The sequence below is a fragment of the Furipterus horrens genome, unplaced genomic scaffold (assembly GCF_987537825.1).
Source record: "Furipterus horrens unplaced genomic scaffold, mFurHor1.1.pri manual_scaffold_12, whole genome shotgun sequence".
In the NCBI taxonomy this organism is placed as follows: Eukaryota; Metazoa; Chordata; class Mammalia; order Chiroptera; family Furipteridae; genus Furipterus; species Furipterus horrens.
Genome location: NW_028327182.1, coordinates 51,934,919 through 51,951,031, shown reverse-complemented (window position 1 = coordinate 51,951,031; position 16,113 = coordinate 51,934,919). Strand labels below are relative to the sequence as shown.

General features: G+C 38.5%; 1 protein-coding gene and 1 long non-coding RNA gene across 3 annotated transcripts in view; both read left to right on the top strand.

The window, feature by feature from the left end:
* LOC149996201 (uncharacterized) overlaps positions 1-2,831 on the top strand; it is a 55,651-nt gene extending 52,820 nt beyond the window's left edge. Inside the window, exon 3 of the long non-coding RNA XR_016507480.1 lies at positions 2,399-2,831. This is a non-coding gene — a long non-coding RNA (uncharacterized LOC149996201). The remainder of the gene's footprint in view (positions 1-2,398) is intronic.
* Positions 2,832-2,939: 108 nt separating this feature from the next.
* TRIM13 (tripartite motif containing 13) lies at positions 2,940-16,113 on the top strand. 2 transcript variants are annotated; one of them, XM_090258481.1, is made up of 3 exons: positions 2,940-3,236; positions 3,845-3,951; positions 14,567-16,113. In XM_090258481.1, the coding sequence occupies exon 3, from the start codon at positions 14,573-14,575 to the stop codon at positions 15,791-15,793; it is 1,221 nt and encodes a 406-aa protein (XP_090114607.1). In that variant the 5' UTR covers positions 2,940-3,236; positions 3,845-3,951; positions 14,567-14,572; the 3' UTR covers positions 15,794-16,113. The 2 variants fall into 2 exon arrangements, with proteins under 2 accessions (XP_090114607.1, XP_090114608.1); XM_090258482.1 differs by lacking the exon at positions 2,940-3,236 and adding an exon at positions 3,265-3,451.

Here is a 16,113-nt window from a genome sequence, read left to right as displayed (position 1 = left end):
CAGCTACCTCAAAACTAGCAACAACCAGAAATTCCAGAAAAGCAGGAAGGGACTGGCAAGCAGTATTCAATGTGATGAAAAGCAACCTGCAACCAAGATTGCTCTATCCAGCAAAGCTATCATTTGGAATGGAAGGGCAGATGAAGTGCTTCCCAGACAAGGTAAAGCTAAAAGAGTTCATTATCACTGTAAGGGGAAAGGAAACTGGTGACTCTCAAACCAGTGGAAAATAATTAGCAGCAAAGGGCAAATGTAATTAGAGGGTCTCTGAGCCAGAGTTAACAGTATTAGCATATTTACAAATCAGAAAAGGGGCATTCCACAGCTCAGCACAAATGCTTCTGAGAACAAAGGATATCTGAGATCAAAGCATGGGGAGATAGTCATCACCAAACTCCTGGAAATGGGAAAATGTAGCTAGATAGCTCAGCAAACAAGATAGAGAAATTTCAAAGAAGAGCTGGAGACAGACCTATAACCAGATCATCCTGAGTTAATTTTCACTCAGTTAATTTAGCTAATCGTGTTAGCTTGTAACTCCGGAGTATCCGGCATGGAAAAATGGAGAAGGAGAAGAGGGGGATTTTACTTGCGTTAGGATAAAAACAGCCAACTCCATCTTTTCAGCACACACCTTGATTTGGCTTTTAGGCTTTGCCTAAAGCTGCAGATCTGTGACTAAACAACTGCCTCAGTTAGTGCTCAAGTCCTGTGTCCCAGTGTTTTATTGTGAGCATTTCTCACATCACCAAGCCATTATATGAAATGTGAAAGGGACTTATTGAAGAAAAAGAAAATCAAAACTATGAACACTAAAATGACAACAAACTTACAACTATCAACAACTAAATCTAAAAAATAAAAACAAAATTTAACTAAGCAAACCAGAATAGGAACAGAAGCATAGATATAGGGATCATTGGAGGGTTATCATCTGGGAGGGGGAATGGGGAGAAATGGGGAAATGGTACAGGGATTAAGAAGTATAAATCATTGGTACAAAATAAGACAGGAGGAAGTTAAGAATAATATAGGAAAGGGTGAAGCCAAAAAACTTAATGCACATGGACATGAACTAAGTGAGGGTGGGGTTTCTGGGGGAAGAGGGGTACTGGGCAGAGGGGATCAAAGGGCAAAAAATTGGGACTACTGTAACAACATAATCAATAAAATATACAATAAAATAAAATAAAAGCAACAAAAACAACAGAACAATAAGAATATGCATATATGAAATTCTACCTATAAATACAGTTATCGCAAAAGACAGAAAGAAATAAGAGTATATCCACAGTCTATTGCTGTGCTGACATATGAATTCCAATCTTTGGTTGTTAGTTTACTTATTCAAAGGCCAGTCAATAGAAGGAAATTCCAGTGTGACAGAATTCTGACATTTCCAGTGTTATCTCCAATAGGATCTAGCTACATTGTGCTCTCCAGGAAGGACGTAGCTGTTGTGTATGTAGGGTTAATGGGGCAGTTACTCTCTTTTCTAGTTATACTATATGTGGAGATTCCCTTACTGATTTTTTTTTAGGACCATGGGATAGGCTAGTCTTCCTTCTCTATTTTCTATACTTAATAGTTTAAGTATATAGTGTTCTCTTAGTGACTTAATCTAGGTTTTCTATGAAAACCAGTGTTTTATATTTATTTGGGCAGAAGTTTATTAATTAGTATCTACCCCCAACCAGATCTAACTATATGAGTTATACAATTACATCAAGGAGAAATTTTATGTGTTAATAACCTTTCTTTCTTGTATCCTTTTAATACTGAGGTATTTATAATGTTTCTATAAATCAGGCTTTAAAAAATACCTAATTTAGTAGGAGACTGGAGTGCAGTTTTTATGCTATAGAAAGAAACTAAACCTGGAATCTGACTTTAAGAGTCTGACTTCTGCCTCGTTTCTTTTTTAACATTGGAAAAATCACTTCATCCCTTTCCTCATCTATAGAATGAGGATAATTTCTATCCTACAGTGTTCTTATGAAGACTAAATGACATATAAATATAGTAGCTGTTCAACAAAGACAAAGTTGGGTTTAAGGGAGACACAAGAAATTGGGTTTAAAAGGGAACTTGGGCATGGTGAGGAACTGGACATTTCAGGTGCTTTTCATGGGGTTTGAGCTAAGCATTTATTAGTTAGGGGCCCAAGAACTATGTATGGTAGGCCTCGAATACCTTTCCCCAAATCCTGTTTCCAAAGCCCATACTTTCCCACCTGGGCAAACAGAACCCCAAGGCATATTGTGATTTTTGTCCTTGCTTCAATTCCCTCAAGATTGTGAACTTCGGAGTAGCCATTCCTTCATCTTTGTATCCTTATAACTGCTCATTATTTTTAAGTGCTTAATGTGTTTGATATTAGACAAGGTTCTCATTACAGGGGCTGGACATCAAAACAGTGAGTCAAGTCAGCGACTGAATAACAGTGGCCGATAACTTAAAGCCAATTTAAAGTTCTTCCTTCTCTCTGAAGGAAAGAGATGTGCTTTTTCGTAACAAGAAAATTTTTCATAGACTTGGTCCCCTACTGTTCAACCTAAAGTCTGCAAAGTTAGAGGTACAAGGTTGGGCGTGAGACAAGTTATCCTCATTTGGGTTGTGCTCTGGCTTAAATCGTTGGCTAGAGTCCTTGCTTTGGTCCCTACACGAGTGCTTGTCCCACCTACCCCGATTGTGGGGTGAGGGTCAGACAGTTGTCTTCGTCCCCCCAAGCCGCTGTGGTCGGGCTTCTGGTCCTGAGAAAGGCGGATGAAGTGGTGTGAAGGGTTGGGCTTTCTTTGTTTTGTTTTTGTTTCTAAAAACGCAACGAACAACAACAACAAAATACATTCCAAACCCAACCATCTCCTGCGCTCCAGCTTCCTTCCTGGGTGACACCCCCCCCCACCCCCCCACCCCCCGCGCCACATCCCTGCCTCCAGGTGTCCACGCCTGGTCAAGGAAGAGTCCACTCCCTTCATGGTTGACGTCCGCTTCCTGGCACCGTGAGCTCGGCCCGCCCGCTTCCGGCAAGGCGCTTCGCAGGCGCGCACAGCCCATCTGGAAGAAAGAGAAGCGGGGAGCCCGGGACCCTCCCCATTCCTCAGAGCGTCGCAAACGGTGGTTTTGGAGATTCCGGAAGGACTCCCGCCTCCCTTCACGCACACCCTCTCCCGGGGAATGACAAGACCTGGGACGCGAACAAAGACGAATCCCAGAGGCCGAGGAGGACAGAGGAGGTAGGGAAGGAGGGCGCTGGGGTGGGGCCTTGTCGGCCCTGCGAGTCCATTTTGCAGCGGGGCCGGACACATAACTCGCAGCCCGGGAGCTTGAGAGTGGGCAGCCGCACAGCTGCAGGCAGGGCCGCTATAGCGGCCTCAGAGGTCGGGGGAGCGAAGTACCAGCCGCTGGGCTCCTCTGAGGGAAAGGGGTGGTCCTGGAGCCTGCTGCGAAGGTGGGGACTTATTTTGGCCAGCAGGGACCTACGTGGGTGGGTGCTGGCAGAGAGTTCCGTCGGAGCTCCAGTTCCAGCAGCACTGCGGGCATCGGTGGGACACCTGGACAAGGGTATGGGGAGGAGCGGCGTGCAGGTGGGTGCCCCGGGGGAGCGTGTGTCTGCTCCAGAAAACCTGCTCCGCTGCCGAACAGGTATGGCCTAGAAAAGAGAAGCTCCTTAGTACGGAAGTCTCCAGCCCCTCACCCCCGCCCCCAATGCTCGTGGCTTTTTCACCAGGTCCTAGCTGTCTGGTTTTGTTTGTGGGGGATAATTGAAAAAAATTGAAGGTTAAGACTAAGAATCCTGTGCAAATTAATGCATAATACTCTTTTCTTTGTTCTTTATTTGTAGTAGTCTCCTTTGATTGTCAGTCACAACGTGGAAAAAAAACAAACAACGGATTCCTTTGCTCTGGGAAATAGTAACCCTGAGGAATACATCTGCTTGCAGGGACAGAGGTAAACTACAGCCCATTTCCCTACATAAACAGACAAAACAACAACAAATCCACCTAATTTCTTTAGTCCCAGAACCTTTCAAAATTGAACTCTGTGTAGAGTACGTGTTCCTGTGTTTAGAATGTACCCCCATGGGTGACCTTAGTTCTTTTCATATTGTCAAAACAAAAAACAAAAAAAATAGATTCCAGACTTGGAAATTCTTTATGTGACTATTACCTGAAATGTAGTATAATCCAAAGATTTATATTTATGTTGTAAAGGAAAAGGGAGGCTTCAGCAGCATTTCCTTTTTTATATTGTTTTTTTCCTTCTCCTGTGCCATGCTACTAGAGCTTGTACGTCAGGGCTTAAGTTTTCTTACTAGGTCATAGCTATTTTAAAATGATAGTTTCATTTACATGACCACTCCTGGTAGAACTTGATGGAGCTGTTGATTAGTGGGTTATGCTTTTGTCTTGGACGATGAAAAGATACATTTCTTCAGACTCTCCTGTCTTTCCCTAACAATATCATCTTTGTTTGCACCAGCCCTAAGTCCTTCTATAACACCAGGTCATGCTCTTCATTTTTTATATTTATGATATGTTGGGTACCTGGCCTCATTTCTGCTACATCTTTTGTTGAGATAGGCCCATTTCGAGGAAATAGCTCTGTGGCTGTTATCCTATGTAATACTTAGCCTTGCTCTCCCTTGAAATTACAGGTCAAGAGTCCAGCTCTCTTTAGGACCTTTCTTGGTTAATACACGTATGCTACAACATAACCCTGTAAATGTATTTACAGTTTTCACAGTGTTTGTACACATATGTAATTAAACCACATATATTTAGATAGTTTAGCAGTTTACAAGATTGTCACACATTACTTAATATTTACAAGAAGCTTATGAAGGTACTATAATCCTTACTCTATGAAGGGTAAAACTAGTGCTTGAACCTAGGTATTCAGAAACAAGTTCAATGTTCTTTTCGTTTACTGGAGAGCCTGTTACAACCTGAATTGTAAAAATCATAGAATTTTAGAAGGGATTTAGACAGTGCATGATCAAATTTTTCCATTTTATTAATGAGGGTACTAAATTTTTGGCCCACTTCCTGGATAGTGCTAAGATCTAAGAATTGGGAAACTCAGATCCTGTGCCTGTCTTGCTGTGTACAATTGAGAAATCTCCATGATGGGGCGGGTGTCAGTTTTTTCACTTATAAAGTTAGGTGCTTAGCTAGATGAACTCAAGATGTTTTTCAGCCCAGTACTTCTGTTTTATTCCTTTCCCATAACTATTATTCCCATATATTTCCTATATATATTGGTAATATACACACACAACTAATATTAACTGCCTTAAACTTTTATATTTTAAACTTGGATAGGTATGGTAAAGTATGAGTTGGTGTTTTATTAAGCTCTATAAAAGTATGGTTCTGTTATAAGGTCAGAAACTACATTGAGAGGTGGGGCACTCTCATAATCAGTTAAGAGTTCATATAAAGTGGTGTACCCTTTATAGAGGGAATCTTGACAGTCTTTTCAAGAGCCTTAGCAATGTCTGTACTCTTTGACTTACACTTAAAGGAATTGTTTCTGGAAATAATCAGAGCTGTGGACCAAGACTGTTCTACAGGATGTGCATTTAAGTGTTACAATACCAAAAAACAAACAAAACAACGAATAAGAAAGGACATATTCGTAAGGTACACTAGCATGTTTTAGAAAGATAATGAGAAATGCGTGTGATAAAATAAGTGAAAAAAGTGGATACAAAATTGTGTAATGCTACCAGTTTTGTTAAAATATGTGTGTGCACAAACACAAGGTTGGAAGAACTATGCCAAGATGATATTGGAAGAGATATACCAAAATAATAATATTGGTTATTCCTTGCTGATGTAATCATGAGTGATTTTTTTCTGTATTTTCTGAATTTTGTAGCATCACAAGTCACTTTTATAACTTAAGAAAAACATAAAAGCTAATTGCATGGGGTAGCCTCTCCAACTTTAGCATAGCACCACCTTTCTGTGTCTTTTTTTATGAGGCATTTATCTAACCTTTTAGAGTAATATCTTTGTAGATGTGCTATATTTCTGTATTTAGGGCAGGAATGGACTTTTGGCTTTTATTTAATCTTTATAAATACCATTAGAATGTGGGATTATCCATTTTTGTTATTCATGAAAGACACTGCCACTGTCACTGCCTTGGCCTGGGACTCTAGAGACTAGAATGGTGCTAGAAGAAGAGAGTGCTATGCCCACCTCTTAACTACAGTTAACCAAATACAAGTGTCCTTTGATATACAGAATAGTTACATTCCAGTTAAGCCTTCTCTAAAGGAAATTCCCATAATGTGAACTCTTCATTAATTTCCATTATAGATGTAGAGATAATACATTCCTAAGGAAAAGTTGAATTAAAATTTTTTGCTGATAGTTTAAATTAGTCTTTTCTGTGGCATAAGGACCATGAGTTATCCTACTTGGCAATAATTTGGATCCCTGTTTAAAACTCCTGGAGCAGCTTTTCCTTTTTCACCCTGCATATTTGCAACATTGAATATGAGCAAGAAGTGCCAACATAGTATACATAATATAACCAACCTAAAAATTGCTTCAAGTTTACCACCATTAGCTTTCAATTTGATATATTCTGTAGAATAAGTGTGTATGTCATTCTACACTGAACAAATGGAACTTTGTTCATACTAATTATTGTTCCAGTAGTCATCTCAGAAGTAAGTCATTAGTTGGTAGGTAGTGCTTATCAGTTATAAACTACATACCTATTTTCACTTGGCACAGTATTACATACTATTTAAATAATTTTATCTAGATAAATGTAGGTAGTTACTTACTGAATACATTACTTCCTGAAAACTGGAATTAACCTCAAATACAGAGTTAGATGATAAAAACTTTTAATAGGTACCAACCTGTTGGGATAATAATTTAGGTAAATGATTGCCAGGTTTATGGTTGTAAAGAAGACAGTTTGTTTTAGGGATAAGATTGCCACCTTGATTTAAATTGTTTTTTCTGGGAGAAAAGGAACCGGACATTTCTGGTTCATACAATCTTTGCAGAAGTCAGTTGCTTCAACTTAAATTAACTTGATTTGAACTCTTTAACAGGTAAAGATAAATATCTGGGTAGGTTGCTACCAGATGAGGAGCATAATTTAGTCTGTGTGTATGTTTCCCTCTAATTCAGACACCTGGTTTATTCAAATTGATTTCATCTTGGAGGGAGAGAATGGGATTCTACATCATTTGGAGTCCACATACATTTTTCAGTAGTTGTACATAATGGGATAGGGATATCTAATCTAGAAAGCTTCTTAAAACCCTATCGATTTAATACTGTAGACTTACAGTATTATAGAATAATATCTTGGGTGATCATCAAGTGACACAGGGGAAAGTAAAAATGGGAAAGAAAGATGAAGAGGATAAGGATAAAATAATAAATCAGTTTGTACTCATTGAAACAGAATGGGGAAAATGAGTTAGAAGAAAAATAAACAAAGGAGAGTGAAGGCGAAGTAGTGGTATAGAGAAAAGAATAAAGGAAAGGAAAAAGAAAAGAGTTTTTCTGAGTAGTCGGAACTATTTAGGTAATCACCTGGTTTTTGTTTTTGAGAATGTCACCTTACTCCAAAAACTAAACTTTCTGAGTAGGTGGGCCTTCTGAGCTTGTTGACCTTCTGTACTAGCTTCATTTTGTCTTACTTACTAGGAATCTTGAGTAGAAATATCTTGAGGGAAATTTTAACTACTATTGTCTTATATGGACACATATATAACTTTTGTATTACTGTGTTTTCACATAATAATTAGCTATTTCAGTGTGATATATTAATTTTAATACTCATTTTTTTGAGATATTGGAAATCTTTTATTAATCTTACTTTGTCCTGTTTTGATCAAATAAGTTGTGGAACAGTCTAAAAGCCAGAATGAAGTGTAATAATACCTTGATATAAGGTACTGGAAACAAAAACTCTGTTAAGTAATCTTCACATATTAGGTACCTTTCAAAACAGTTGTACAGTGAGGACAACGGTCATAGAGTGAGAGCCAGACAAGTATGTTAATCTCCTCGCAGACTTGGAGCCAGAGATTCTCAGTAATACATTTTTTAATTTATAAAAGACAACACTATACCAGAATTAAACTCTTTGTGGAGCTTATCATATTTACTGTTTTTGAAGTTTTACTTTCTTAGCTCAGTATGATTTTCTTCTGTCTGCTTTTTTTTTCCAGCTTTTTGTTGTGAAAAATTTCAAATATACAGAATATTTTAAAAATACTATAATAAATATCCTTACCTACATTCATTGCCCTGGCTGGTTTAGCTCAGTGGATTGAGCGTCGGCCTGCGAGCTAAGTGTCGCTGGTTCGATCTTCCAGTCAGGGTACATCAGAGAAGGAAAACTCTGACTCCAAAAAACCTCCGCTGCCTTGCGGCATACGTCTTCAGGGGAAAGGCTAAGGGAGTAAACCCCGACAGAAAATCCGGAGCCGGAGTCCCTAAGGCGGTTTGACGTTGTAGTCAACACTGGCAACTCCTGCGGCGCACCTGAAGCCAAGCTGTATTGACTCCGTCTTTCCCTTGGACCCTTCAGCTGCGAAGAGAGGGGGGGTCTGCTGCATGGGCAACAGCAGACCCTCCATATCACCCTGCCCAGGCTCTGTAGCTTCAGCGTCATCACAAGATGTTGATTCAACACGGGAGGAGACAGATACCATGTCACTCCCGAGTCGGACTGCACAGCCATTCTCGGCGGTGCAGATAGACTCTTAAGAAGCTACACCATCGTCTCTCGAGACGGACGGCTGCCGCCGCCGCCGCCGACCTACATTCATTCAGTAGTTGTTTACTGGACCCTTACTAAGTTTCAGGAAAGCATTATTAGTGGATCTCATACTAAAATAGAATACAGTATACTACTTGAAAATAAGATTAGTGTGCTTAGAGGAAGTGATTGAAAAGAAAAAAAAAGGCGATCCCTTTTAATTCTAACATTCTTCCAAGACAAGATTGATGGCTCTCAGTTTAGTAGAGCTTTGCATAATTTAGTTTTGTCTGTGAAGTGAATTTCAAAATTTGTTATTTATTTGTTAGGTATTTGGATGTTTTTTTTGAAATTCCTGAATTCAAAGATGTCTCAAGCCAGGATCGAAATTTGGTTTAAAATCCTCAGATACAAAGTATAACATCGTCGTCGTCGGCAGCCGTCCGTCTCGAGAGACGATGGTGTAGCTTCTTAAGAGTCTATCTGCACCGCTGAGAATGGCTGTGCAGTTCGACTCGGGAGTGACATGGTATATGTCTCCTCCCGTGTTGAATCGACATCTTGTGATGACGCTGAAGCTACAGAGCCTGGGCAGGGTGATATGGAGGGTCTGCTGTTGCCCATGCAGCAGACCCCCCCCTCTCTTCGCAGCTGAAGGGTCCAAGGGAAAGACGGAGTCAATACAGCTTGGCTTCAGGTGCGCCGCAGGAGTTGCCGGTGTTGACTACAACGTCAAACCGCCTTAGGGACTCCGGCTCCGGATTTTCTGTCGGGGTTTACTCCCTTAGCCTTTCCCCTGAAGAGGTATGCCGCAAGGCAGCGGAGGTTTTTTGGAGTCAGAGTTTTCCTTCTCTGGGAGCTGCTATCACTCCCTGTCTTAGTATCATGGCCTAATGTAGTAGGTGTCTGGTAAGGTCCAGTGGCACAGCCTCCCCTGTCACTGAAGCTGGGTACTCGAGGTGCACCCTTCATGTGGGCTGAGTATACCCTCCTCTTGTAGTTGAGCCTTGGTTGCTGTTGACAGGTCAATGAGAGGGATTTACCCAGGCCAGTTAGCTGCAAGGACTGGCTGTGATCACTTACCACCAACCTCCACCCTCCATGGAGGATCAGCTGTGCAGAGGCAGGGTGGTCTATAGCTGGCCACTAGGTGCACAGGTCCTGGGGTTTCTCAGGTGGTACAGGTCCAGGTCAGCACCCACCTGTATTTTGCCGTGGGCCACCCTGCCTGAGCTACAGAACAATATTTGTTCTCTAATGGGACTTACAAAGAAACCACAGGTAATATTTTGAACAGCTTTACATTGCTGTCAACCAAATGAAGTTTAAAGGTTTTATAGGGAATTTCTTTTAATAAACAGGTTTTTATTAAAATTAACTTTTGCTTAAGAATGAGTAAATGAGCACCTTTTGCATTGTCATCATTTTGGGTCGATCATTTAAAAACAAAGGACTTGTAGGAGGGAGAAGTCTAATACACACAGATTAGCTTTTACTTCTATTTCATAATTCCTTTCCTTTGTAAGTATTGGCTATTTATTTATTGGGGAAGGGAGGAAGAAAGAGAGGGAGAGAAACATCTATTTGTTGCCTCCCGCACACGCCCTGACCAGGGACTAAACCTGCAACCCAGGTATATGCCCTGACAGGGAATTGAATTGGCAACCTTTTCTTTGCAGGGCAACCCCGACCCAGCTGAACCACACCAAGCAGGGTGACTTTTCCATTTTTAATATTTTGGTGGATGTGTTTCAGTTTACATTTGTAGAGACTGTTGATGCTATATATATCCCTTCTGTGTAGGATTGATAACAGCAGTTTTTGTAGTTTTCCTTGACTGCAGCTACCTTGCAGATTTGCTTAAAACTAAATATGTAGTGATGTTATACAGTTATGCATTTGTCAAAACTCATAGAACTGTACGTCAAAGAGTGAATTTTAATTATATAAATTAAAAAATATATTAACCATAAATATGTCAGGAAAGCGCAGTGAAAGCCAGTGAGGTGGTAAACAAGGTATATATTTGTTTACTTTCTTCGTTGGTATAAAACTTGAGAAATAGTTACTGGTGGGAAACAGATTTTGGTGCTTCAAAATTGAGACCTTTGGTATTCAGAAACACAGTCATACAAAGAAATGAATCTTGGAAAAATTGTTTGCCTTTATATACTTAATTTGACATTATTTAAGTTGAAGTTTTATAACTAAACCATAATTTTGTTTACATAGTTTCCTGATGTTAATGATTTCTTCAGATTTTTATGTGTTAGCCACACTTTAAGAAAAGGATCTGCCCTGGCTGGCGTGGCTCAGTGGATTAAGTGCTGCTGTAAGAACCAAAATGTTGCCAGTTCCTTTCTCAGGCCAGGTCCTGGGCTGGAAGCCTGTGAAATGCAACCAGTTGATGTATCTCTCACACATCGATGTTTCTCTCCCTCCCTTTCTCCCTCCCTTCCCATCCCCCTAAAAATAAATAAATCAGTAAAATCTTTGGGGGGAAAAAAATCTATAAATTCCTTTACTGTGAAGCATACTCTTCATATAGTGAGACTAAAAAATCTCACTATGTATTTTAAAATGGTGTCATTTAAAACTTTTAAGGCAATAAACCTGCTGTGGTTTCTTGGATTAGGATATTATGTCTCAGTTTTCTCTAAAAGTCAGCTGTGAAAATGGTCACATAGTTTTGTCATAAAGTTTTGAGTATAAAACTAAGTGAAGAAGAAAATAAAACATTAGCTTTTAAAGTGAATGAAAATAAGAATCTTTAAATTATAAACCACAGTTTGTAAGCTATATTATTAAAAATAGAATAGGATCTTTGATGTAATGTGTAAAAAAGGGACTTCCAAATAGTAATTTTTTTCCTCTGGTTCACTTTAAGAGCTGTAAGTATGTTATGGGTTTGGGATGACTTGTTTATTAATTCTAAATTTTCCTGTGACATTTTCTTTTTTACTTTTGATCATATTTGATATTCCTTAAATTTCTTTTTGGCTCCTATTGAAGTATCCTTGGTTTTCTTCAAGTTTCTCTTTGCCTTAGGTGCCCTTTTTCTCGTCCTCATCTCAACCATATATCCTTTGTTTTATTTAATTAATGACTTAATATGTTTGGATAGGATTCTCTGGAAATATTAACCTTGCAAGGATAAGTAAATTAGATTTGCTTTATTGAATGCTGCCCTCACTACTTTCCTATTTCTGCTGGCTACTCCAAAATCTAGCCTTTGCATCGAATTCTTAGCTAAAAGATGGTAGCAGTGGAAGTGATAAAGTGTAGAACAGGACTAGGATTGGAGGATAGTCAAGTTTTCCTTCTCTGTTCTAGAGAATCAGTGTTTTACAGCTACTTGATAATTTCTCTTAGCATACCAGTCTTAATAGCCATTCTCTTCTCAATGCTTTTCAAAGGTTGTATGATTACTTATGTCACAAAATTTTTTCAGAAGTCAGCTCATCACACATTTGCCATATGACACTAAATTTGACACAGTAATTTTAATTCTCTCTATATATCCTGTATCTCTCAGAATTTAATATGAAACCATACTAATTAGGCCTGCAAGCTCAGCTTATATTTTAAATACTGTTTATCTTCTAGATTGTAGCTCTAATTGTAACTCTTTAAAATTACTGTTAAAAATTACTTTTTATTATAAGATGGTCTACATATTTTTAGATGCTATATTTTATTACTTTGGTGGTAACATGACATATATGTGTATATATGTATATTACTAAGTGAAACTGAATGAGGACACTTACTTTAAGGATATAAGTTCTAAAACGTACATTTAAAAATAATAAATTTATATTTAGAAGTGGTATTCTTTAGATCAGGGATCTCAAATATTTTGGTCTCAGATCCCATTACATTCTTAAAAACTGAGGATCCTATGAGCTTTAGTTTACATGTATACAACATAGTAGATATGTACTGTATTTTAAATGAAAATTGAGAAAAATTTTAAGATATTAAAAATAACAATGATAAACCTATTATATGTTAACATTAATCTCAAAAATAACTTTTTGAAACATTTGTGTAATGAATGGCATTGTTTTATATACAGATCTCTTTAATGGGTTACTGTTTAACAGACAACATCTAGTCTTTTATCTGCCTCTGCCTTACACCTGTTACAGTAAGTTATTTTGGCTGAAATATACCAAGAAAATTAAATCTGGCCTTGCACAGATGTGGAGATGGTGAGGCGAGGAATATTTTAATAGCTCTTTCTGGTAACTGTGGATCTTCTTTGATACTATACCAAAACTTAAAGGTAAATTACAGTATGGAATCTGAAGTAATATTTTCGAACATACTGGTCTCTCAGTCTTTTACCCATGCATGATTTATAACATAAATTGGTGATTTGAACCAGTTTGTTCATTGTGTTATGTAGATCTCCAAATCTCTTCATATTTTATTATGTAGTATCCACCCCTCCCTGCAAAAAGAAGTCTCGCATTTATTAATATCACTACTCACCTCATTAGAAAAGTCTCTGATTAATAGGAAGCTGTCAAGGTCCTAAGTGGCAACCAATGTTTTCCCAAAGTCTTGTTTTCAGTCAAAAACTTATCATTGGCAAGAAATACTGTCATTTTTTCTTTTCTTGAAATGACAGGCTCTTTTTTTGTTTGTTTTCAAGAAAATGTCTGCCAGATACCTGATCTGAATGGCCATAGTTTTGTTATTTATTAGTTCAGGTAACAATGGTGTTCCATGACAAAAGCAGTTGGTTCATTTCAGCCTGCAACTCAATCATATAAATGCTTTTCCTCCAGGCAATTTCTGTTGGTATGTGGCAGAAATGTTGTGTGTTTACTTCCTGTCTTGTCACACAAGGATCAAGATTTGATAAAATATGAATAATTCTTACTGCTTCATTAAGAACGTTCTTAAATTAAATTGGCTTTCCCTAGTTTGATGTGGTGATGAAGAATGCAGACTAATAGTACAGTTCGGTACTATATATTGCCTTATGTGATTCCTGATGAGATTGGCAGTGTCTGCTCACCATTGCTTTCACAGTGCAAATGGTCAACATGGTGCTAAAAGCAAGTAGCATCTCAGTGTTATTATGAAAATAGTATTGACCTCATGATTCCCTGAAAGAGTCTTAGGGATACCCAGGTTTCTGCCTACCACATTTTGAAAACTGATGCTCTAGACGGTACTACAAAATGGCTTTGATTATTGTCCTGATGGTTTTAAAAAACTCATTTAATTCTCTAGGGAAGAATGAATTGCAACTTTCTCATTTTATGTTTTTACTTGTGACTTTAATTGTAATTTTACCTTTGAAAGAGAAAACTATCATTTTAAAATACAAGTATGCATCATGGAAGTATATGCTTGGCTTTATATTTACATTTCTGTGCAGCTTTCTTTCAAATATATTTATAATTGTGGGCCCAGAGTAAAGAGCTCATTCTCTTCAGACACTGAATAGCTTTGTCTCTGACAGCTAGTAGTCAGCTCTCTGTTTTAAAACAATCAATTGAGTGCTGCTGGCTCAACTTGCAGTTGTCCTAGTCCTAACCCTGTCTCAGCCAGACTGTTGTTGAAAACCCCACACAAAGGCCTGTGTACAGGGAGCCCTACTAATAAGGAGCGTGTTTTAGCCTTAGCAGATTAAATCTGCTTTGGTGTGCATTCCCTTCCCAAATTTCTCACTTATTTCCTTTGTTGCCTTGTTTCAATGAAAGATCATTTTTAATGTCTATGAAGATAATATCTTCTAATGATTACATAGTGCAAGTGGAGGGGATTACTGGAGTAAAATAAAATGTTTATTTCTCTATGGTAGGATGTGATGGAGCTGCTTGAAGAAGATCTTACGTGCCCAATTTGTTGCAGTCTGTTTGATGATCCTCGAGTTTTGCCTTGCTCGCACAACTTTTGCAAAAAATGCTTAGAAGGGATCTTAGAAGGAAATGTGCGGAATTCATTGTGGAGATCATCTCCATTCAAGTGCCCCACATGCCGTAAGGAAACTTCAGCTTCTGGAGTTAGTAGCCTGCAGGTTAATTACTCCTTGAAGGGTATTGTGGAGAAGTATAACAAGATCAAGATCTCTCCCAAAATGCCGGTGTGCAAAGGACACTTGGGACAGCCTCTCAACATTTTCTGCTTGACGGATATGCAGCTGATTTGTGGAATCTGTGCTACCCGTGGTGACCACACCAAACATGTCTTCTGTTCTATTGAAGATGCCTATGCTCAGGAAAGGGGAGCCTTTGAGTCCCTCTTTCAGAGCTTTGAGACCTGGCGTCGGGGAGATGCTCTTTCTCGCTTGGATACTTTAGAAACTAACAAAAGGAAATCTCTACAGTTACTGACTAAAGATTCAGATAAAGTGAAGGAGTTTTTTGAGAAATTACAACACACATTAGATCAAAAGAAGAATGAAATCCTGTCTGACTTTGAGACCATGAAGCTTGCAGTTATGCAAGCTTATGACCCAGAGATTAACAAACTCAACACCATCTTGCAGGAACAACGAATGGCCTTTAACATTGCTGAGGCCTTCAAAGATGTGTCAGAACCAATCATATTTCTGCAACAGATGCAGGAGTTCAGGGAGAAAATAAAAGTAATCAAGGAAACTCCTTTACCTCCCTCTAATTTGCCCACAAGCCCATTAATGAAAAACTTTGATACCAGACAGTGGGAAGAAATAAAACTAGCAGATGTAGATAAACTTTCTTTGCCTCAAGACACTAGCACATTCATTAGCAAGATTCCCTGGAGCTTTTGTAAGTTATTTCTGGTAGTCATTCTGCTTGGCCTCCTCATTTTCTTTAGTCCTCCTATATTCTTAGAATGGTCTTTATATGAATTCTCAACCTGGAAAGATCATCTTTCACATTTCAGCTCCTTTCTGACTAAATCACCTGATTTTGTAGAACAATCAGTTTTTTACTGGGTACAGGTGACAGATGGGTTTTTCGTTTTCAGTGAAAGATTCAAGGATTTTACTTGGGTGATGCTGAATAATGTGGCAGAATTTATGTGCAAATACAAATTATTATAAAACTCTGTTTCAAGTACATAGTTCTCTGTCTTGTTAGACATTTGTTAGAGAACAGAGTGGCTCCAAAAGTATTCCTTTCAAAAATAATGTCTTATACATGTTCAAATTAGCATAAAGATGTAAGAGTGAAATTTAATAGTACAGTCCTGAACTCTCCTTTTTAAAGAGTACTTTTGAAATAGGCATCTTACCCCCCCCCAACATTTATTGTATTTATGCTATGTCAAAAGAGGTGAGTGAGCACATGATCTAATATTGTATTGATGAGGCAATGTGATTGTTCTCTTAAGCATATAATAAAGACTACTCTTGTAAAGCAA

Bases quoted from the DNA above. Each gene is read 5' to 3' on its own strand.
- TRIM13 (XM_090258481.1), top strand. From the start codon at position 14,573: ATGGAGCTGCTTGAAGAAGATCTTACGTGCCCAATTTGTTGCAGTCTG.